The sequence below is a fragment of the Rattus rattus genome, chromosome 15, assembly GCF_011064425.1.
Source record: "Rattus rattus isolate New Zealand chromosome 15, Rrattus_CSIRO_v1, whole genome shotgun sequence".
NCBI classification, from domain to species: Eukaryota; Metazoa; Chordata; class Mammalia; order Rodentia; family Muridae; genus Rattus; species Rattus rattus.
In genome coordinates this window covers 55,027,141-55,048,962 of record NC_046168.1, presented here as the reverse complement: position 1 = coordinate 55,048,962, position 21,822 = coordinate 55,027,141, and the positions used below count along the sequence as shown (strand labels likewise).

The window sequence follows — 21,822 nt, the reverse complement described above, 5'->3', positions numbered from 1 at the left end:
TACATGTTGCTGTCCTGCGTTCACTCACCAAGTATGTACCAGGTAAAGTGCCCCAGTGCATAGCAGGTGTCAGTGAACAACAGAAACTACCAGATCCCGAGGACATTCCTGAGGCGGCCTCCTACAAGGCCCTCACCAGAGGCTGAACAGCTTTATGGGAACCATTAAAGCAATAGCACCTGTCCCAAAGGACAGTGCCAGGCAGCGCTGCCCTCAGGCAGAAGAGCAGTGGAGTCACTGTTCCCAAGAAAGTTACAGGTGATGCCGTGAGGCCCTTTGAGGTCTCTGGGTCCTTTCCTCTCTGACTGGATACAGGAACTGAATTCACAAAACTAAAGCATGGCTGGGGAGGGGGAGAATACACATGGTACACACCTCTCAGGACCTAATAATTGCTTATTATGTCAAGCTAAGCTTTCTTTTTCTGGCACATTCCAAGTTTTTTTTTTTTTCCCACTGCTCTGGTTGTGTTGTATGGTTCCTTCCAGAATCATACTTTCACCTGTCCTTGAGCTTGGCTTTTTTACCCTAGCAAAAACCTATAGCCCCTGCTGCCCTAAGGCAGCCAACACTGGGGCATATGCCAGAGGCTTGCTCCATGCTTATAAAAATAGGCGGTGGGAACTGAGTGTCAGCCATTCAACCTTGAAGATCCAGATGTTCCAAGCCACATAGACAAGAAAGGCAGGATATCGTTGAACATAATTTCAGTGACCTGGAGAATCTAAAAATGCTGGCTTCAGTCAAACCAGTGGGACAAGGGGGTGGGGGCCTTCAAGATCTCATGGCCACAGCCTGATATTGGGGGCAGAGAGTCCTGGAGTTGCACTCATGAAAGAGATCCCATAGACTCTTTTTTTTTTTTTTCAGAGCTGTGGACCGAACCCAGGGCCTTGAGCTTGCTAGGCAAGCGCTCTACCACTGAGCAACCCCTCCCATAGATTTTAAGAGTTGAAACAATCAGGCCTGGCATATAAGTACTCATCTAATCCTAGCACCGGGCAAGCAAAGGCAGGTGGATCTCTGTGAGTTCAAGGTCAGCCTGGTCTACACAATGAGTTCCAGGAAATCCAGGGGGCTGTACAGAAACCTTGTCTCAAAAAAATAAAAGGGAAAGAATGAACTAAGTTGATGAAATGAATCACTTTACCTTTTGTTCTTCCCTCCACTTCTTGAAGATATATTATTTTCTACTGTGGAAAAACAAACATTGGGAGAAGGGGAAGTGTTTAGTTTTTTTTTTTTTTTTTGGTTCTTTTTTTTTTCGGAGCTGGGGATCGAACCCAGGGCCTTGCGCTTCCTAGGCAAGCGCTCTACCACTGAGCTAAATCCCCAACCCCTAGTTTAGTTTTTTTTTAAGCCATGATTTTTTTAAGATGTATTTATTTATTATATATAAGTACACTGTAGCTGTCTTCAGACACACCAGAAGAGGACACCTGATCTCATTACAGATGGTCGTGAGCTACTATGTGATTGCTAGGATTTGAACTCAGGACATGTAGAAGAGCAGTCAGCGCTCTTAACCACTGAGCCATCTCCCCAGCCCAAGAGTTTAGTTTTAAGAGAGTAAGCAGGGGTTGGGGATTTGGCTCAGTGGTAGAGCGCTGCCTAGGGAAGCGCAAGGCCCTGGGTTCGGTCCCCAGCTCGAAAAAAAAAAAAAAAGAACCAAAAAAAAAAAAAAAAAAAAAAAGAGAGTAAGCAAACATCCGTGAACATTTTCTTCCAGTTTTCTTACACTGTGTACTTTTAGACCACAGACAGCTACCTCGTCTAATAAAAAGTGAAAGGACCAGAGAGGAGAAGCAAGTTCTAGCTTCTCAGGCAGTTTGGGTCACACAGACAAAGACACCCAGGCCTCAGGAAATGTGTAGCAGACCCCACACTAGGGACAATACCCACACACACACTGGCTTTATGGCTTGACATTCTGATAAGTTTTCATAAATTTGCCACTGTTTCTCTAAGTCACAGAGCACTCCAGAAACCCATGAGGCTGACAGGAAAATTTACTGAGTCAAATTCTGCCAACTGACCTTTAGAACGAAGACAGAGTCCAAATCACAGGAGAAAATGGGTGCCAAGCTAGATGAGGATGGGACGTCTAGAATTCAGTCCCTGTTGGGAATAGCGCTTGTCTCTCTGTGTCAGGAGCCAGTGCCAGCTCAAAGACCGGCCAAGTGAGCCGAGTTCTGAGCCCTTCACTGAGTAAAGAGCTCAGAGTAAAGAAAAACTAAAACTAAAACTGCAGGTCTCCTCCACCTCTGCGTTTGGCCCTGGTTGTTTTTAATTGATGTTCCTCTCAGTTTCCTGGTCCCTACATGAAATGTTAAACTCTGCGGCTTAACAAGTGCCTCGAAAACAGGACAATGATCTCCCTTGGTTTATAATTACTTCCCCTACTTACAGACTTCGAAGTCAATGTTACTACGAAACCTAGGACCTTGGCTTTAGCTCTTCCCTCTAGCCAGCCTCCATGACTGCTGACCTGCACTGGTCTTTGCATTCTATTGATCCCCATCTGGATTGATGGCTTTCAAAAGCATTTCATTATCTATACATGAGCTGTTAGCTTCACCAATGCTCATCTCCATGTTGTTTTCAAGATAGATAATAGAGCTTCCTAACGAGAAAAGGTCTTTTGTCATTTATAGTCTTCCAATAGCCCTCTCCATCACTCCAGAAGCCAATGCTGCCCTTCTGAAGAGCACTGGGGCTCTGCCTTCACTGCCCTAACGCATGCTCCTCAAACAAAGACCAACAAGACAGGAGGAAGTCAAAAAATCCGGGCAACCGTGTGTGAACGGTCAGTTCTGGATCTGAGCTAGGCTCCAGATCCTCTGGTCTACTCTTGCAGGCATAGAAGGGGACCATCCAACTATGTGTCTAGGAACACCTGCTGGGGGAGGGACAGGCCAACCTGGTCCCCAACTTTACATCTTCAGACCATCCCCCCACACCTCCCTAATATTGGGATTACAGATGTGGCAGCTGGAAACACCATTCTCAACAACGGGCTAGAGAATCATTTTTAGCATAAACCTGTGTACCTTGGTCTGATGCCTTCTTGACCACCTTGGGGTACTTCTGGAACTTTACGAAATAGTAGCTCTCATATTCCATCAAAATAGTTTCCAGGTCAACGTTGTCACAAACTTCAAAGCGCCGCAGTCCCAGTTTCGTCTCCTCCTCCAGGGCATTAGCCGCATCCATATAGCTGCCAGTGTTACAGGAGAGAAGAACGGGGCTGGGCTAAAGAAGAAAAGCGGACGGGACTCGCAAGTCCAAGGGGACCCAGTACAAAGAGCAAGCCGCCATCAGGCAGCGCGTCACAGAGCAAATTGTGTGGAGACTTTTCCACACAAGGAACATTACATGGGATTTTCTGCTTTGCTCTGGGTTTTGGTTTCTTGGTTTTGGTTTCTGGTTTGGGATATTTCACGCTGTTGAACGGTTTGGGTCTCTTTGGTTGTTGTTGGTTTGGGTTTTATGATTTGTTTTTAGGTTGGTTGCTTTAGAGATAAGGTTTCAATACAGCTCAAGCTTTCTCAGGATTCATGATCCTCTGAGGCAGTGAGATCATAGACATGTAACTTAACCACGTGTGAAATACACCCAACACTGTCAACCTCAACACTTCTGCCTAGAAGCTACCTGCTTCTACTGACATCCGGTGATGCTCCCATCGTCCAAAACAACTTTGAAAGTGCTTTAAGGGCTGGAGAGATAGCTCAGCAGTTAAGAGCACTGACTGCTCTTCCAGAGGTCCTGAGTTCAAATCCCAGCAACCACATGGTGGCTCACAACCATCTGTAATGGGATCCGATGCCCTCTTCTGGTGTGTCTGAAGACAGCAACAGTGTACCCCCGTATACATAAAGTAAATAAATCTTAAAAAAAAAAAAAAAAGAAAGTGTGTAAAGTCAAATGAGTAAGTCAATTAAGAAACTGTCATTGGACTGCCTTTCCTTGCTTTTAGCCAAATAAGGGTGTGGCTGCTGTATTGATTACTTTTGTTGTTGTTGTTGTGGAGAACATCACTTATTAGCAAGGGCTCACCAGTTATAATAAATAAACTATATTAATGAGAAATGTTAATAGAAAGGGACTATACTGGAGCTTGGTTGTAGAGTGCTTGCCTGGGACCCATCAATAATAATAATAAAATAATAATAATAAAGCGATATTATTGTTAGTAATAATATAGGAAACAGGTGGGGAGAAACTGCTCTAAAAGCCCCTGCTTTTGAAAGGTCAGAAAGGAGGGGCATCGTCATAAATGCTCGTGATAACGTACCCTTCTTGTGTTAAGTAATGCAAAATCAAAATGAGAAGATTTTTGCGCCGTGCTTCTGTTCTCATCTCGTACTGTGGACAAAGAGGAAAAGTTAGAAGGGACAACAAGATACATCAGTGCTTTACAGCATAGCACTAAAGGCTTAGGGGGAAAGGCGATCTGTCAAAACGGAGCAGCCTGTCTCAGAGGCTGGCCAGCCTCTGTGGTCGCAGAGGCTGCATAACGTTCTTTCTAGCGTCTCTTTCTGCAGTCCAGCTCCTCATCAATAAGTTTACGAGACGCCGACTTGAATTAGGGCTGCACGCGACAAGATGAACTTCCTGGCAAGCTACACAGCCTATTAGTGCCTAAAACTAGGAAGAAATAAATATAGATACACCTGCTCTTTAGACCAGGCTAAAGAGGTGGTTATAAAATAAACTTGTGGGGGGCTGGAGAAATGGCTCTTCCAGAGGACCAGTGTCTGACCCGGCACCATCTGTATGGCAGCTCGTAAACTCTAATCCCAGAAGATCCAAGACCCTCCCCTGGCCTCTGGGGTACTGCGTTGACTTGGTGCACAGACACACAGGCAGGCAAAACCCATACAAATAAAGCAATAAGATAACGTTTAAAGACGGCCCCATTCGCCCTGCTAGGAGTCCCACAAGCACACCAAGCTGCACAGCCATGACACATACAAAGAGAGGACCTCGGGGCTATCTCTGACTCTTTTGCCTGCTTCTGGGCCCTTTCGTTCCTACTGGGTTGCTTCATCCAGCCTTGATCTGAGGTTTGAGCCTCGTCTTATTGTAACTTGTTATGCTATGTTTGGTTGATGTCCCTGGGCAGCCTGCTCTTTTCTGAAGGGAATCAGAAGGAGGAATGGATCTGGGGGACAGGGGAGGTAGGAGAAGAGACTGAAAGGAGAGGAGGGAGGATCTACTTCAGTCAGGATATATTATAAGACAAGAAAAACTAAATAAATTTTTAAAAACTGGGATAACAAGAAAAGGACAATTTTTAAAAATAAATTTAAGATCCATAAATCACCCGTGACAACATATGTTCACGTGATAATATATCTTTAATTCACTCAAAGTCCAACCCAGTTCCTGGATCAACTCAGTGATGGGGTCCCCAAGCCACTCAGAGGTGATTATACATCAAGTCCTCAGCCTGACCATGGAGGGTGCAGGGCCAGTACAGGAAAATCCAGTGTAATGAGGTCATCATCCAAGCTAGATGAGTGTGTGCCTTATCCACAGTACTATTGTGCACAATTTAGTACTCTGGAATTTCAAATTCTCTAAATATCTACATCCGGTAGCACTTCTAATTGAGAATAACTATCGTGATCTAAGGAGACTAAAGGTAAGAAGTGGGGAGGGGTTAAACGGTCTCTGTGTACACCGGCTGGTGATGTAACTCCGTTAATGGGATCCTTACTTAGCACGCGCAGAGCCCTGGATCAACCCCAGCACCACCGTAAACCTAGTATCGGATGATGTGGTACATGCGATGGACACAGGAGGATCATAAGTTCAAGGTCAGCATCAGCTACATAGGGAGTTTGAGGCTAGTCTGGGCTACAGAAAACTGTCTCAAAATTAAATTTATATACAAGTACTCATGACATTCGTGATGGTTATAGTTTATAACTGATATTGTTATAAAACAAAAAAGTATACATAATTAGTTATTCAAAATGAACCAGTACTTTTTTCTTTCTTGAGCACATAGCCCAGGCTGGCTTCAGGCTTACCATGTACTTGAGAATGACCTTGAACTCTGATCCTCCTGCCTCCAATCCCCCAGTGCTAGTTCCAGGCATGGGCCACCATGCCTATCTTCCTCTCTTTTGCTTTAAGTTACTTTCTATCGTATTAAAATATACATAAGTGTCCAGGTGAGAGGTACGGAATGCATTCTCACCCCACCGCCCTTCTTCAGAATGCTTCCATCCCCTCATTATCTACTGGCTCCCTGCCCCTTCTCCCGGTCCCCAGAACCAGCATCTGAACTTTGCATCTGTGACGTTGCCTATCCTGGGACCCCCACTCGGAGAATCACACAGTCTTTGTTCTTTTGTGTTTGGTCAGTTTTACTCAGTTCAAGGTCTTCAAGGTTCACCCACATTGTATCGTGTGTCAAACTTCCCTTCCTTCTAAAACTGCAAACTGGGGCTAATGAGACAGCTCAGTAGGCAAAGGCACTTGCCACCAAGCCTGACAACCCGAGTTTAATCCCTTGGTCTCTTTGTGGGAGAACTGACTCCCCCGATCTCCACATTACATGTTCTTATGCGCATATATGTACACGTGTACACATACACACATACAATAAGTATAACATTTAAAAATCATCATCTATTTTTTTTAAAGATTTACTTATTTTGTATATGAGTACACTGTAGCTGTCTTCAGACACACCAGAAGAGGGCATCGGATCCCATTACAGATGGTTGTGAGCCACCATGTGGTTGCTGGGATTTGAACTCAGGACCTCTGGAAGAGCAGACAGTGCTCTTAACCACTGAGCCATCTCTCCAGCCCCCCATCATTTATGTTTATGTGTAAAGGACTTTTGCCTACGTGTTTGTCAGTATAGCACAAGCATGCAGTGTTTGTGGAGAGGGCATGGGCTCTCCTGAGGCTGGCCTTGCAGACTTGTAGGCTGCCATGAGGGTAGAACATTTCAAATCCTGGACCTCTGGAAGAGCAGCCAGCAGTCTTAACCACTGAGTCATCTCTCCATCTGCCACGTTTTAAAAATTGAAAATTATATACTATTATAAAACTTTCAAATAGTTTTTGACCTTTATAAAATAGTCTTTGGTCAAATTCTACTATCTTAACCCCAAACTCACTCTCTGTGGAGGAAAATCAACTACTTTAGCTAACCCAACATTCTGTTCCATGCTTCTGATTAATACATCAGGTTCATGAACTATGACTGCCCTATTAAGTGAGGTGAGAAATAAGCATATCCCGACCTCCCTTCCCCCTCCCCTCACAGTTATATCAGTATCCAGTGACTGTATTGTTAGGACGTGTAAATGCTCTCCCCAGCTGAGCCACAAGTTACTATAGTTATTGTTCTATGACAATTTTTTTCTTGTAATTAATAGTTATTGTTCATTTTATTAGGTTAGTTTTCAATCCTTATTGTAATAGTTTGAATGAGAATGGCTCCCATAGGTTCGGATGTTTAACTACTTGATCCCTAGTTGGTAGAACTTCTTGAGAGAGAGGAGGTGTGGCCATGCTGGAGAAGGTGTGTCACTGGGGAGCTGTTGAGATGTGAGCTCTCAGCTGCTGCTCCAGCACCTGCTGCCTACTACCTCAGGTCTGTGCCAAACAAACTCTCCTATGAATAGCTGTGGTCATGATTCTTATCATAGCAATAGAAAAGTAACTTAATACACTTATCAGATACCCAAAACTGCCACATCCCTTTCCTCACCTCGGAACATATCAGATAGGAAGTCTACTACATGTGTGCCTGCCCTCGCCCCATGGCGCTCCTCCAAGAACATCTGAGGCAGGCAAGCACAGGGAAAGCCTGGAACCTAAAACTCCACTTGTCATGGGTTGTACACACACTCCTATCCTAACAATGCCCCAGGCCATCTCGGACTCTCACTTGCATCAAGTTTCGAGTACACCCTGCACTCAACAATGCAATAGGACTCTCTTTTACTTCTTGATGACCACCTGCCTCTGTTGCTAAATACGTACTGGGATACATCTGGGAACCATGGGCAATGGGTCTGTCTAGCCTTAACTGGTTTTAGATCCATTAAAACAAACCGTGTCCTCTATTTACTTACTATCCCATGCCTGTTCCCAATGTGGTATCATTGAACAGGACATGTGTAGTAAGGGAAGGCTTACACAACAGCTCAAGCCTGTCAGTCAAAATAGAGAACCACCTACACTGCATCCCGTAGCAACTGACTCCTACTCCTGGACCCCATGAAAGGAGCATCAAGCAAAAGCTGATGGTCTTGGGTACTCTAGATCAAGTAGCCTGCTGGTCCTTTGCAATGTGTCCTACATAAAACTTCTTGGGGGCTGGAGAGATGGCTCAGTGGTTGAGAGCATTGACTATTCTTCTAGAGGTCCTGAGTTCAATTCCTAGCAACCATATGGTGGCTCTCAACCATCTATAATGGGATCTGATGCCCTCTTCTGGTGTGTCTGAGGACAGCTACAGTGTACTTATATATAGCACTATGGCCAGAGTCATGACCACATAGTCTCTTGTATTTGGTCTAGAACTCCCACATGTACAAAGTCTTCCTACCATGGTTACCTAATCTAGATAATCCCTCATAGACATGCCCAAAGACTTGTCTCTTCAGTGACTCTAAAGTTCATTTTAAATTTTTATTATTTTTAATTATGTATCTGTCCATGTGTGAGTATGTGCTTTAAAAAAAAAAGATTATTTATTATGACACCAGACACACCAGAAGAGGACATCAGATCTCATTACAGATGGTTGTGAGCCACCACGTGGTTGCTGGGAGTTGAACTCAGGACCTCTGGAAGCGCAGTCAGTGCTCTTAAGGTGCCACCTCTCCAGCCTGTCTATGTGCTCTTAAGGTGCAGGTGCCTACAGAGGCCAGAGGTATCAGATCTGAAATTAAATGTGCTTGTGAGATATCTGACCTAGGTGCTGGGAATCTAACCTAAGTTCCCTGGAAAAGCACTGTGTGCTCTTGAACTCTAAGCCATCTCTCTAACCCCCCAACCCCCCCATGAGGGTAGCATATGCAGTAAACTGTTGAAAACTGACTCAATGGTTGATCGATAGGTCCCACCCACTGTGGATGGTGCTACACTGGACAGGTGGGCCTGGCTGAATAAGAAAGGTAGCTATGCTGGACAGTTTTATGTCAACTTGCCACAAGCTAAAGTCATCTGAGAGCAGGGTGCCCCAATGAAGATGCCTCCATAAGATCAGGCTAGGCACAAACCTAGGGCATTTTCTTGATTAGTGATTGATGGACGAGGACCCAGGCAATTGTGGGTGGTGTAATCCTGGACTCCTAGTCGTGGGTTCTATAAGAAAACAGGGTGAGCAAAGAATATTAAACAAGCCAATAAGCATCCCATCCCCATGGTCTCTGCATCAGCTCCTGCCTCCAGGATCCTACCCTGTTGAGTTCCTGTCCTAACTTCTCTCAATGATGCGCTACAATGTGGAGAGATAAGCTGAATAAACCCTTTCCTCCCCAGCTTCCTTTTGTTCACAGTGTTTTACCACAGCGTGAGAAACTCTAACTAAGACAGCCGCTTTCTCACTCAACCAGTCCTGTGAATCTTGGAACAAGCCAGTAAGTGGCAGCACCTGCTTTTGAGTTCCTGACATGGTTTCTCCCCATGATGAACTGTAACCTATTAGCTGAAATAAACACTTTCCTCCCCAGGTTGCTTTTAGTCACGGTGTCTATCACAGCAGCAGAAACCAAACTAGGAAAGAATTGGTGCAAGTAGGATGTTGCTGTGGTAGACCTGACCACAGCCTTTATGCCCTGTGCTTTGTTATGGAGGATTTGGGAACATTAAACTGGAAAAGCCAGTTAGTGTTCAGGGCTTACTGGGCTGTTCCAGGAGCCTGGAAGAAGGAGAAGGAAGAGGAGGAGGAGGGAGAAGGAGGAGGAGAAGGAGGGAAGGAGGAGGAGGAGGAGGAAGAGGAGGAGGAGGAGGAGGAAAGAGGGAAGGAGGAGGAGGAGGAGGAGGAAGGAGGAGGAGGAGGAAGAGGAGGAGGAGGAGGAGAAGGAGGAGGAGGAGGAGGGGAGAGGGAGGAAAGAGGAGGAGGAGGAAGAGGAAGAGGGAGGAGGAGGAAGAAAGGGAAGGAGGAAAGAAGAGGGAATGAAGGAGGAGGAGGGAGAGGGAGAAAAGGGAAGAAGAGGAAGAGGAAAGGAGGAGGAGGAAGAAAAGGAGGAGGAAAGGAGGGGAGGAGAGGAGGAAGAGGAAGGAGGAAAAGGAGGAAAGAGAAGGAGGAAGGAGGAGGGAGGAGGAGGAGAGGGAGAGAAGGAGGAGGAGGAAGAAAGGGAAGAGGAGGAGGAGGAAAGGAGGAAAGGGAATGGAGGGAAGGAGGAGAAGGAGGAAGAGGGAGAGGAGGAATGGAGGAAAAGAGGAAGAGAGGAGGAGGAAGAGGAGGGAGGAAGAGGAACAAGAAACGGAAGCCTGGTTTTCGAAGTTTCAGGAGGAATCAAAGACACTATTGGGCCATTCCTGTGAATAGAAGTAAAGCCTTCTGTGTCTTACTACAGCAACGATCCTAGTCACGTGGGGCTGAAGAATCAGCTGTTATTAATAAGAGGCAAGGCTGAGGTGGAACACTTGGGGAAGTGTTTCCTTGGTGTCAGTACACAGAAGCTGTGGTCTAGGAGGTCACAGATGCAAACAACCCCCAAGAGTCCCCTACACAGCGCTGGTTTGAGGGCACGAAGCGGTCATGGAGAACAGCTGAGGTGGGACACCATGTGGCAGGAGCCCTGAAGAAAGGCCCAGAGAGGCCATGAATGAACCGAAGCCTCGGCTGCAATGGAGACCCCAGGACACTGGCAATGCCAAGAGCATGAAGCATCTGCCAAGGACAGCATCAGCGCACGCAGAGTGAGGCCGGACTGAGCCCACAAACAAGCTGTGTGTGCTGTGGAGAGCAAGGCCGGAGGAGAAGCGGGGCTACCCAGACTTTTGGAGTCCCAGAGATCGTGAGTAAATTCTAGACGTAGGACACTGAGCTTTTCACACTATTTATACTATCAGCTTTGGGGTTTGCTTCGATCTGATTATAACTATGGCCTGGTTCTTCCCTCTTGAAATAAAAACATGTATGCTTTGTTTTGTTTTGTTTTGTTTTGTTTTATAGGTACATGCAGTTGAGAGACTTTGGACTTTTAAAGCATCTGAATTTTTAGACTGTAAAACTTTTAATTAAGGTCACATTATATGTTATATTATGATTTCAACATGAGATTTGGGGAACAAGAACAAAACGTTATGGTTTAATGGTGATATGTTTAGTACGTCAAGCTGGCAAAGGATAGATTGATAGATTGATGGTCAGCTTGATCCAATCAAGAGTCACTACAGAAGAGGGAGTCTCCATAGAGAAAATGCCAAGGTCAGATCAGCTGTGGCCACGTCTGTGGGAAATTGCCTTGAGTGTTGATTGGTGTAGAGGCCACAGCATATGCAGCATATGGGGGGTGGTGTCCCACGTGGGTTGGTGTCCTGGGTTGTATAGGAAAGCAGGTTGAAAGTGAGCCAGGGAGCAAGGCAGTCAGCAGCACTTCTGCCTCAGTTCCTGTTAGGATTCTAGCCCCAGTTTCCCTCAGTGATGGACCATGACTTGGAAATCTAAGCCAAATGCTTTCCTCCCCAAGTTACTTTTAGAGTCAGAAGAAGCAAGATCTTTGGGACATCAACAAAAGATAAAATCTACAAATTATGAGCATGAAAGAAGGACAACTTCATGTCAAAGGCATAGAAAATATTTTCAATAAAGACATAGCAGAAAACTTCCAAGTCTTGGGAAAGGTCCCTCTAATACAAGAGGCATTTATAGAACACTAACTAAATGGTAAAAAAAAAAAAAAAAAACTGTCATTCTACAGTTAAAACTCTAAATATACAGAACAGAAAGTATACTGCAGTATATAAGAAAGAAACACGTAACCATGTGTAAAGGCAGGTCTATGAGAATAATGGCAAATTTCACAACAAAAACTTTAAAAGCTAGAAGGGCAAGGAATGATACATTTCAAATTCTGAAAACCAGATATACCAATCCAGACTACTATACCCAGCTGTCGTAACTGACTGAGGAATTGAAGCAGTCCATGAAAAAGGCCAGCAAAGGAATTGAGGACTACTAAGCCAGTTCCACAACGGGTGCTGGAAGGAACTCTTCAGATGGAAGAGAAGGATAAACATGTTTATTTTATTCATCAGTGCTCTCTAGAAGAGCAGGAAGATTGGATTTCACAGTATGTCTGAATCATAACCACGGAAGATACTTGATCAGGATGGACAAGAAGGTGAAAACTCAAACCAAGAAACCCTAACTCTTGAGATGGAGGGAACTCCAGGTCCTATGTTCATCTGAATTCTGTTGAGCTTCTCAGAAAGTCTGGCCGGATGGCACATGCCTACAGTCCCGGGGAGGCAGAAGCAGGAGGATACCAAGGTAAAGGCCACCCATTGTTTCACAGTGAGATCCTGTCTCAGAAAAAGAAAGGAGGAATAGTGTACCAGAGAGACGTGTCCAGTTTCCTTGCATTCCTGGTAGCCATTCCAATTCTATCAAAAAACATTTCCTTTTGTTTGTTTCTCATTTACTAACTGCACAGTTCCATAGTCTTGTCCTCTGTGGCAGAAGTTAAAAAAATCACAGAATACTCTTCGGTTTAGTAGAGTAGAATTCTATTTGAGATTGGAAACACTTTAAAAATGGCTTCCAAAGGGCTGGAGAGATAGCTTAACAGTAAAATACAGGCGGCCTTAGTTGATTCTCCAATGCCAGGAAGAAGGGGGTGGAGCTTCTGCACTACATGTACTGTGGATCAACTTACGGTTGGAGTCATGGCTTAAATATAAAGTAACTTACTTTAAGGCAAGATCATTACAAAGTCACCACTTAGTACAGTGGCGATACAGAAAAAGCTAATGGGAAATATTTAAGATAAGCTTCTGTTGGGCTGGAGAGATGGCTCAGTGGTTAAGAGCACTGACTGCTCTTCCAGAGGTCCTGAGTTTAAATCCCAGCAACCACATGGTGGCTCACAACCATCTGTAATGGGATCCAATGCCCTCTTCTGGTGTGTCTGAAGACAGCTACAGTGTGCTTATATACATTAAATAAATCTTAAAAAAAAAAAAAAAAAAAAAAAAAGATAAGCTTCTGTCCAACACAGAATGTGGCTGTTCTGGTTTCCTATGTTGCTGTTATAAAAACCCTGACAAAAGCAACTTCGAGAAGAATGTATTTCCATGTCCATCGCAGCAGAGAAGTCAGAGGCAGAAGCTTGCAGCAGCTGGCCACCATCTCTAATCAAGGGTGGAGAGCAACGGATGTCAGTCTGCTGCTTGCCTGCCTACTGGTCTAGCTTTCTTCCTTCTTATAAAGTTCAGGGCCTCTCCCTAGGGGATAGTGTCACCCGCAGTGGCTGGATCCTCACACACCAATTAAGGCAACCAAGACAGTCTCTAAGAGACGGGTCCACATGTCAATCTGATCAAATTGAGGTGTTTCCCAGGTAATTCCAGGTATGCCGAACTAACCAGAACATTGGTCTTACAGAATTGTGGGATTTTATTCATTGACAGTTCTATATATACCAACAATTCATCTTGATTATATGATCCTCGTTTGTTTTCTTTTATTGCTTGAAACAGGCTCTCACTCTGTAGTCAGGATAGTCTGGAACTTGTTCTATATATCTCAGGCTGGCCTTGAACTGCCGATCCTCCTGGCTTTGCCTATGAGCCTGAGACATCATGCCTGACTCACAAAACTTTAAGTCAATGGTATAAAGTCTGCCAGACCTACAATCTCTTTTTGTTCGTGTCTTTCACATTAGCATAGGAAATCATCTTCTGAATTAAAAACTAAGAATGAGTCGCCAACAAATGGTCAATAGAAAGTCTAAGTGGGGGTGTGCCCCAGAAATGGACACAATTAGATGCTCAATTAACTTCTGTCTACCAATGAGAAGACGCCCAGGAGTGAACATCTAATCTAGGAGTCTTGTTTGTCTGTCTCAATGATCTGGCTGTTTATGTCTCCCTTCACTTCCTTTGTGGGCTATTGTGCCACGAAAATGCTTCCATTATCAGATTCGAAATTGAATCCTATGATACTGTAGCCTGAGGAAAAGGAAGCATTGAGCGTCATTCCCAGCTTTAGACCCCAAAGATATTTGGGAAATGGTACTGTATGTACACTGCACACAACGGTAGTGCCTTCAATCTCCTTTACGGGTGCAGGGGAGATTAATTTGCATGAGTTTGTTTCAATTTCTGTAATAAGATCTAAATTGCGCGCTGGGCTTTCCATCTCAAAAACAAAGTTAGGAAGGAGACCTCTCTTGTTTCAAATGCTTTTTATTATAGTCCTAGTCTACAGTCCTCAAGTCTAATACTCATGGGCTTCTGTAGATATGCCCATGGGTTCTAATCAGTTTTTGATTGTTTTCTGGTTACCCCTGATTCTATCAGGAAATTTCCTGTATTTCAAAGGCCGTACATGTCAAAAGGCCACTGGAACTATATGTTCTAGTTCTAAAACTAGAAATAGAAAGTTCCAGAATCCAGGAAAGAGACTATTGCATTTAACGCAGAGCCAGAATCGATCAACTGCATTCCTGAATATAAAAACAAGTTTTGAGGTAGATTTGTAGTGGAAAAGTCTGTAACTTTGCCTTCTGGGGAGGCTGAGGCAGCAGCCAGAGTAAAGACCTGCCTTGACCATGGCATGGACAACTTAGCTTATGTCCAAATAAAAACCAAAAAGCTAAGATGGTGCTCAGGGGCAGAACGCTTGCCTCGTGTGCCTAAGGTCCTGGGTTCAACAAGAGCTAGCGCTGAGGAGGGAAACTCGTTTATAGCCATGATATTAAATAGTCTGCAGGAGGAGGCCCTCCAGAGTCTCGGGAGTTTGAATATTGGTCCTGGACAGTGGCGCTGTCCCGGAAGTGTTAGGTGGTGCAGCTTTGTTGAAGGAAGTGCACGGCTACAGGAAGCCTGTGAGGAAAGGGGCTCTGTGTCATTTGTAGGTTGCTCTCGGCTTCACGCTTGTGCTTCTCAGCTTTGTCTGCCCTGCCTGCTGTCTGCTGCCATGATGTCCCTGATAGCAGACATCACGACAGACTCCAACGTTCTCTAACTGTGAGTCCAAGTAAACATTTATGAGTTGCCTTGGTCCTGCGATTCTATCACAGTGACAAAAAGAAACCAATACAAATATGAATTGGCTATTGGATTGGGGAGTTCAGCAAGAGATTGAAAGCCTTGGAAGCAAGAGAGATTCCCATACCATGCCACTGTTATTGAACACTGAACAAGGGTTAGAATAAAGGTCATTCAAAAGGCCATGTTTGTACGTCCAACAGAAATGTACACGGGATGCAGGTGCGGTACACACAGGGGATGCAGGCGTGGTATACACTTGTCATCTCTCTGGGAGGAAAGTCAAAGTTCAAGGCCAACCTGGGCTATGTGAGCCCCTGTCTCGAAAAAGAGGGAAAAGCAGTGAGATGGCTCAAGGACGAAATGAAGCTGCCACCAAACCTACAGAGTTTGATCCCGTAGGTTTACATGGTAGGTAGGAGGAGGACTGACTCCCTCCCACCAACTGTCCTCCGACTTCCACACTCACAAATGTGTGGGCACACACGTCTTTAAATAATAAACCAAAAACTAAAAGTGAAAGTATAGTGTGGTGGTTTGAATGAGAATGCTCCTGACCAGCTCTGATGTTAGAATATTTTCCCCAGTTGGTGGAATTGTTTGGGAAGGATTAGGAGGTATAACCTTGTAGAGGAGGTTCATCCCTTGAGTGGTCTTTGGGGTTGCAAAGGTCCACAACATTCCCCCATCAACTCGATCTCCCTCTGCCTTGTGCTTGTGGATCAGATGTAAGCTCTCAGCCAATGCACCATCACCATGCCTGCCTGCCTGCCGCCGAGCTGCCAGCCATGATGGTCATGGACTCACCCTCTGAAGCTGTGAGCTCCCATGCCTGCCTGCTGCCATGCTCCTGGCCCCACTCCCTGCCATGATGGTCATGACCTCATTCTCTGATGCTGTGAGCTCCCGATACACTGCTTCTTTTATAAGTTGCCCTGATCATGGTGCGAGAGAAAGTAACTAAGACAGAGAAGCTAGAAGATCTTCAGATCCACATCTAGGTTTTTCTGGGTTAAGGAAACAGAATGGGTTGGTTTCCGTTTGTCTGTCAGCATGTATGCCCTCTCTGCCCCTCTGGCTTAGTTTTGTAGAAACTCACTAGATAACTAAGGCTGCCTAGAACACTATGTAGTACAGCCTAGTCTGGAATTATATCAGCCTGGCTCCACATCGCAAGGGCTAGAATTATATAAAGTATACTGCACACTTTATATGCCCAGCTGTCAGTGTGTAAAACTGAAAACTTAATTATTTGAATTGTAAAGTTATAATACTGAGGACACTGAAAGCAGTGATGGTAGTCAAGACCTTTTAATCTAATAAATTCTAATAATTCTAAACCTTTTGAGACAGTGCTTCACTATGAAGCTCTAGCTGGAACTCTGCAGTGTAGACTCAGAGATCCACCTGCCTCTGCCTCTGCCTCTGCCTCTGCCTCTGCCTCCTGAGTGCTGGAATTAAAGGCCTGTAACACTAGGCTCAGGGATCTGATTTGGGGTTGGAGGGTCTCTCTGTAGCCCAGGCTGGCCTACAATTCACTGTAGAGTCCAGACTGCTCCTGAACTTGCAGCAATAGTCCTGTCTCAGCCTTCCAGCTACTATGACTGTAGATATAAGCCACATTACTGGGTTTTATGTTTTTAAAGCATTATGAGTGTATATGGGTATGCGCTTTGTCTCTACAGAGGACATGGGTGTTGGAGTCCTCCTGATCTGGAATTATAGGTGATTTCAAGCTGGCCATCAAACTCCTCTGTGAGTGTGAGTGTGAGCGGTGAGTGCTCTGAACTGCTGGGCTATCTCTCTGGTCTCTAGTTCTACGGGTTTTTTGTTTGTTTGCTTGTTTGTTTTTTTATTTATTTATTATTTATATGAATACACTGTAGTTGTCTACAGATGCACCAGAAGAGGGCATCAGATCTCATTACAGATGGTTGTGAGCCACCATGTGGTTGCTGGGAATTGAACTCGCGACCTCTGGAAGACCAGTCAGTGCTCTTAACCGCTGAGCCATCTCTCCAGCCCTAGTTCTACGTTTTAATAGTAAATAAAATGTAGCCCTTCTGGCTTAAGGGTAGGTGCTCTCCTGACACTGGATGTGTCATGGGATGCTCTGTCACAGCCTGCTGGCGATACTGAGTGGTCGCACTGTATAGCCATCTGGTCCATTCAGGGAAGTCTTCACTTATTTTTAATTATTATTACTATGCAGACCAAACAGAAGTCACAGAGATCCAGCTGCCTCTACTTCCCCATGTGCAGAGATTACAGGCAGACCCACTACACCTGGCTAGGAAGAGTGTCTTTGATGTGTGTCTTCACTATCTTCAGAGCATCCATACCTGGGAAAGCAACCAAACACAGGGCTTTTTGTCTGGAGACACACCCGTCTTTCTCTTTAGTTTTCTACTGTGCTCACACTGGACCTAGGCTATTAGAATTCAGTTTCTTCTTTTCTTAGTCTGGGGGTGTATGCAAATTCACTGGACTTTTCTGACCTGGGCTTTTTTTTTTTTTCCTAATATGGAGATTTAGAACTCTCTAAAGTGGTTTGGTAGAAGTGATCATCAATCCCCAATGATGTTCTGATGATTTGACCAATCGCTAGTGGGCAGGAAAGAAAGTCTAGCCAGGGTAGCCCACCAAAAGATAGCAGATAGCGGTTAAGGCATGGCTTTCAGCCAGCAGAGGGGACACCTGTCAGGGCCAGCGTCTCCTGTTGGAGCTTCAGCCAGCCTCGGACATGAGCAGCAAAGGTCTCTGCTAGAGGCCAGAGGCCGACCTGTGCAGAGCTGAGGAACAACCCCACTACCTTGCTGCTAGGAGGTGGTTGCACCAGGGACAGTGATGGCAGCTGAGAGGGTGCTTGGCGCAGTGCTGAAGCTGCAGCCCTCCTGGCTCCCAGCGCTGACCCTGAGAAGCTGTGGTAAGACCTGAAGAAACTCTAACCATAGGCATTCTTGTGGAGACCTGTACAAGGTAGATGGTTTACAACTTGCTTCACTCCCTCGCCAAAGACTTGAAGAAGCTGGCTCTGCTGGGCCCCACCCGAGCCTGGCCCACAGGATTTCCGAGAGAGCCAAGATTGAAAGCACCCCGGGGATACTCTTCAGGGGAATCATAATTTCAGTGCGACAGCACCCAGGAGCCAACTCCATAGCTGAGAGCATCTGCTCACAGAGGGCAGAAAGCAGGAGCACCAGGGTCACTTATATTAGAGGGCTCATAACTGGGAGAGGAGACACCAGCAGCTCCCTCCCCGCAGTGGTACCAGCTTCTCCTCCACATCAGGAGCCTTCTCATGACCACCATGTGCCAGGCCTTCTCATGCTCAGCTGTCCTGTCCCTACCCCACGGCAGCGAACCACAATCTATCACTAAAGAATCCCAGGCAATGCTTGGAAAAGGCCACACCGATGCCTTCTGATATAGGTGGGGGCTCGAGAGGTTCCTCGGGGGAGAGATCGCATGAGTAAGAGCAAAACAGGAATTCAGCCTGGTGGGTGATGAGAAATAACCAGCTCTGAAGGGCCAGAAATCCCACAAGGCCTTTTCAACAGCAAAAAAAACAGGGCTGCCCTCAGAGGCAGCGGGAGGCGCCGGCCGCCCTCTAGTGGTGGCTGGAAAGCGAGAAGGGAGAGCCGGTGCCAGGTCGCTAAATGTTTGCCCAATGGCAAATGGCTGCAAACAGGTTGGAAGTGCCTAAGTGCTTGGAGGAAAGCCAATCTGAACCAAAAACACCAGATCCAAACTGCCGGGACAGAGTAGACATGGGAGCGGCGACAGTGGCGGACCCGGTGCCCGGGCGGAACAGATTTCAAGCATTCCCAAGTTACTGAAAGAGAAGCCTCATATATCCAGTGTGTATGGAAGGTCTGCGAAGGAAGAGGCTTCCTCTTTGAGATTGCTCTTGCAGAGGTCCTGAGTTCAATTCCCAGCAACTCTGTGATGGCTCACAACCATCTGTAATGGGATCCGATGTCCTCTTCTGGTGTGTCTACAGTGTGCTCAGATATGTAAAATAAGTAAATCTTTAAAAAAATAAAAATGAAAAGAAAAAGACAACGAAAATGTCAGCCTCCACTCAAGGAAACAAGAAGTTTAAAAGGGATTAAAGATCTTGGGCATATGCATATATACATACATATATATATATACATACATATACATACATACATACATACATACATACATACATATATACATATATGTGTGTGTATATATATACACTGTGTACAGAAACAAGTCAGGGAAAGTGCAACCTGTGAAAGCAACTGGGGCAGGCTGAAAAGATCTCCCCTGCAGCCACAGCACAGCCACACCCTGTATTACCCAGGCTGTAGGCCACCAGCGGGTATCCTTCCAACCAGATGGGGAAAACACCCTTTGCTCCAGGAAGAGGAGAAAGAGGAGGGGCTGGTCTATGAGGTGATGGGCTGGACAGTGTATTCTGCAGCTTTCAGCTGTGGCAATCTTTCAGCTGTGGCTTTACAAGGCAAATTCATCTAAGGAGGGACAGGAATCCCCAATTCTGTCCTTGAGCCAGCTCTGCAGGAAAGCATGTCTACTCACCTATATGGCATAGAGAGGCATGACCAAGAACTACCTGAGAGACATATCAGTTACAGAAAATTCACTGTCACAGGGAGAAAAGCCTGAAAAACGCAGTTCTGGTGGGAGGGGCAGCAGTCTCAGACAAGGCCGGAATCCCACCAACCCCTCCCACACGAACCCACCCCTGCCAGCAGTGCCAGCAGCAGGAGCAATTTGAATCATACAGTTCACACCAGTCCCAGCACCAGAAGGGTTCTCACCATGACAATGGTCAACATCAGGAAATCCACTGCTTGGGAAACTGCCCTGCTTGTGGCCAAGAAGATAAACCATTAGAAATCTGGCCCAAAGAGAAGCAAGAGTCCTCCTTGCAGTGAAATCTAGAAAACTAGAGTCTTTCTCATGACCCCAACCAGGGTTCTGAGCTCTGCAGTTCTCCAGGGCTGTGACTGCCATGCTCTGAGCTCTGCAGTTCTTCAGGGCTGTGACTGCCATGCTCTGAGCTCTGCAGTTGTCCAGGGCTGTGACTGCCATGCTCTGAGCTCTGCAGTTGTCCAGGGCTGTGACTGCCATGCTCTGAGCTCTGCAGTTGTCCAGGGCTGTGACTGCCATGCTCTGAGCTCTGCAGTTCTCCAGGGCTGTGACTGCCATGCTCTGAGCTCTGCAGTTCTCCAGGGCTGTGACTGCCATCTCACATTGCAAGTGCTCGTTGTTAAATACCTGCTTTGTGGACAGTGGCAGGACTTGTATAAATAAATCTCTGGGTAGCACTGTATGAACCGAGAAATTACTAAAGCGTTATTCAAGGGAGCTTTGCCAAATCCCAGACTAAAGAAAGACTTCTTAGAACCCAGAATCCTAAAGTTTTTGGCAATTTTTGACATATTTGAAGCCTGTTAATTTTCTTGAGAAGGGGTCTTTATTATGTAGCTCTGGTGCTCTTGGAATTCACTGTGTAGACCAGGCTGGCCTCAAACTCACAAGAGATTTATCTGCCAGCCTCTGCCTACTGGGTGCTAAGATTAAAGGCATGAGCCCCTACACCTGGCTTTATCTTGTTTTTACATCTATATGAACTATATTTGTATCCAACACCTTTTCTAAAATTCATTTTAATTTACATCAATTAATTGTACGAAATAATGGGTTTTATGACCTTATATTTGCATATGGTGTGCTTTGAGCACATTCCCTCTATCGCTCACTGTCACTTGTCCCCTCTGTCCCTCCCACTGGTCCCATTCCTATTTGCTTCTAACATTATTTCTGTCTTAGTTATGGTTTCTATTGCTGTGATGAATCACGATGACCAAGGAAACCTGGGGAGGACAGGGGCTATTCAGCTTTTGCTTCCACAGCACTGCTCATCACTGAAGGGAGTCGGGAACAGGAACTCAAACACGGGAGGAACCTGGAGGCAGGAGCTGATGCAGAGGCCATGGAGAAGGGCTGCTTACTGGCTTGTTCCCATGACTTGCTCAGCCTGCTTACCCACAGTGAGCTGGGCCCTCCCCCATCAACAACTCATTAGGAAAATGCCGTGGGGGTTGGGGATTTGGCTCAGTGGCAGAGCGCTTGCCTAGGAAGCGCAAGGCCCTGGGTTCGGTCCCCAGCCCCAAAAAAAAAAAAAAAAAAAGAAAAAAAAAAAAGAAAGAAAATGCCGTAGAGCTGGATCTACCGAGGCGTGAGAGCTGGATCTACCGAGGCGTGAGCTGGATCTCACGGAGCGTAGAGCTGGATCTAAACTGGATCTACCGAGGCGTAGAGCTGGATCTACCGAGACGTTTTCTCAATTGGGCTTCTTCCTTTCAGATGACTCTGGCTCGTGTCCGTCTAGCTGACATAAAACTATCCAAGACAATAACTTCTTTTAAAGAAAAAATGGATTCTGCCTATGAGATGCATGTATCTTTCTGGCTTCTTCTGTCAAACACTGTGATGGTGTCACCCATTCCCCTGCATCATTTGTTCCCTGTGTTTATATACCGGATTTCTTGATTAGTGTGAGTATGGAAAAACAATAACAAACAGGAAATGCATAGAAAACCTTGTAAAAACGAGCCA

At 45.6% G+C, this 21,822-nt stretch overlaps 1 protein-coding gene across 1 annotated transcript in view; it reads right to left on the bottom strand.

The window, feature by feature from the left end:
* The window catches only part of Katnal2 (katanin catalytic subunit A1 like 2), a 73,144-nt gene that overhangs the window by 35,842 nt on the left and 15,480 nt on the right, over nucleotides 1-21,822 (bottom strand). The window contains exons 2-4 of the mRNA XM_032885698.1: nucleotides 4,298-4,368; nucleotides 3,051-3,217; nucleotides 1,151-1,193 (exon numbers count right to left, since the gene is read on the bottom strand). Coding sequence (XP_032741589.1) covers nucleotides 1,151-1,193; nucleotides 3,051-3,217; nucleotides 4,298-4,368 — 281 coding nt within the window. The remainder of the gene's footprint in view (nucleotides 1-1,150; nucleotides 1,194-3,050; nucleotides 3,218-4,297; nucleotides 4,369-21,822) is intronic.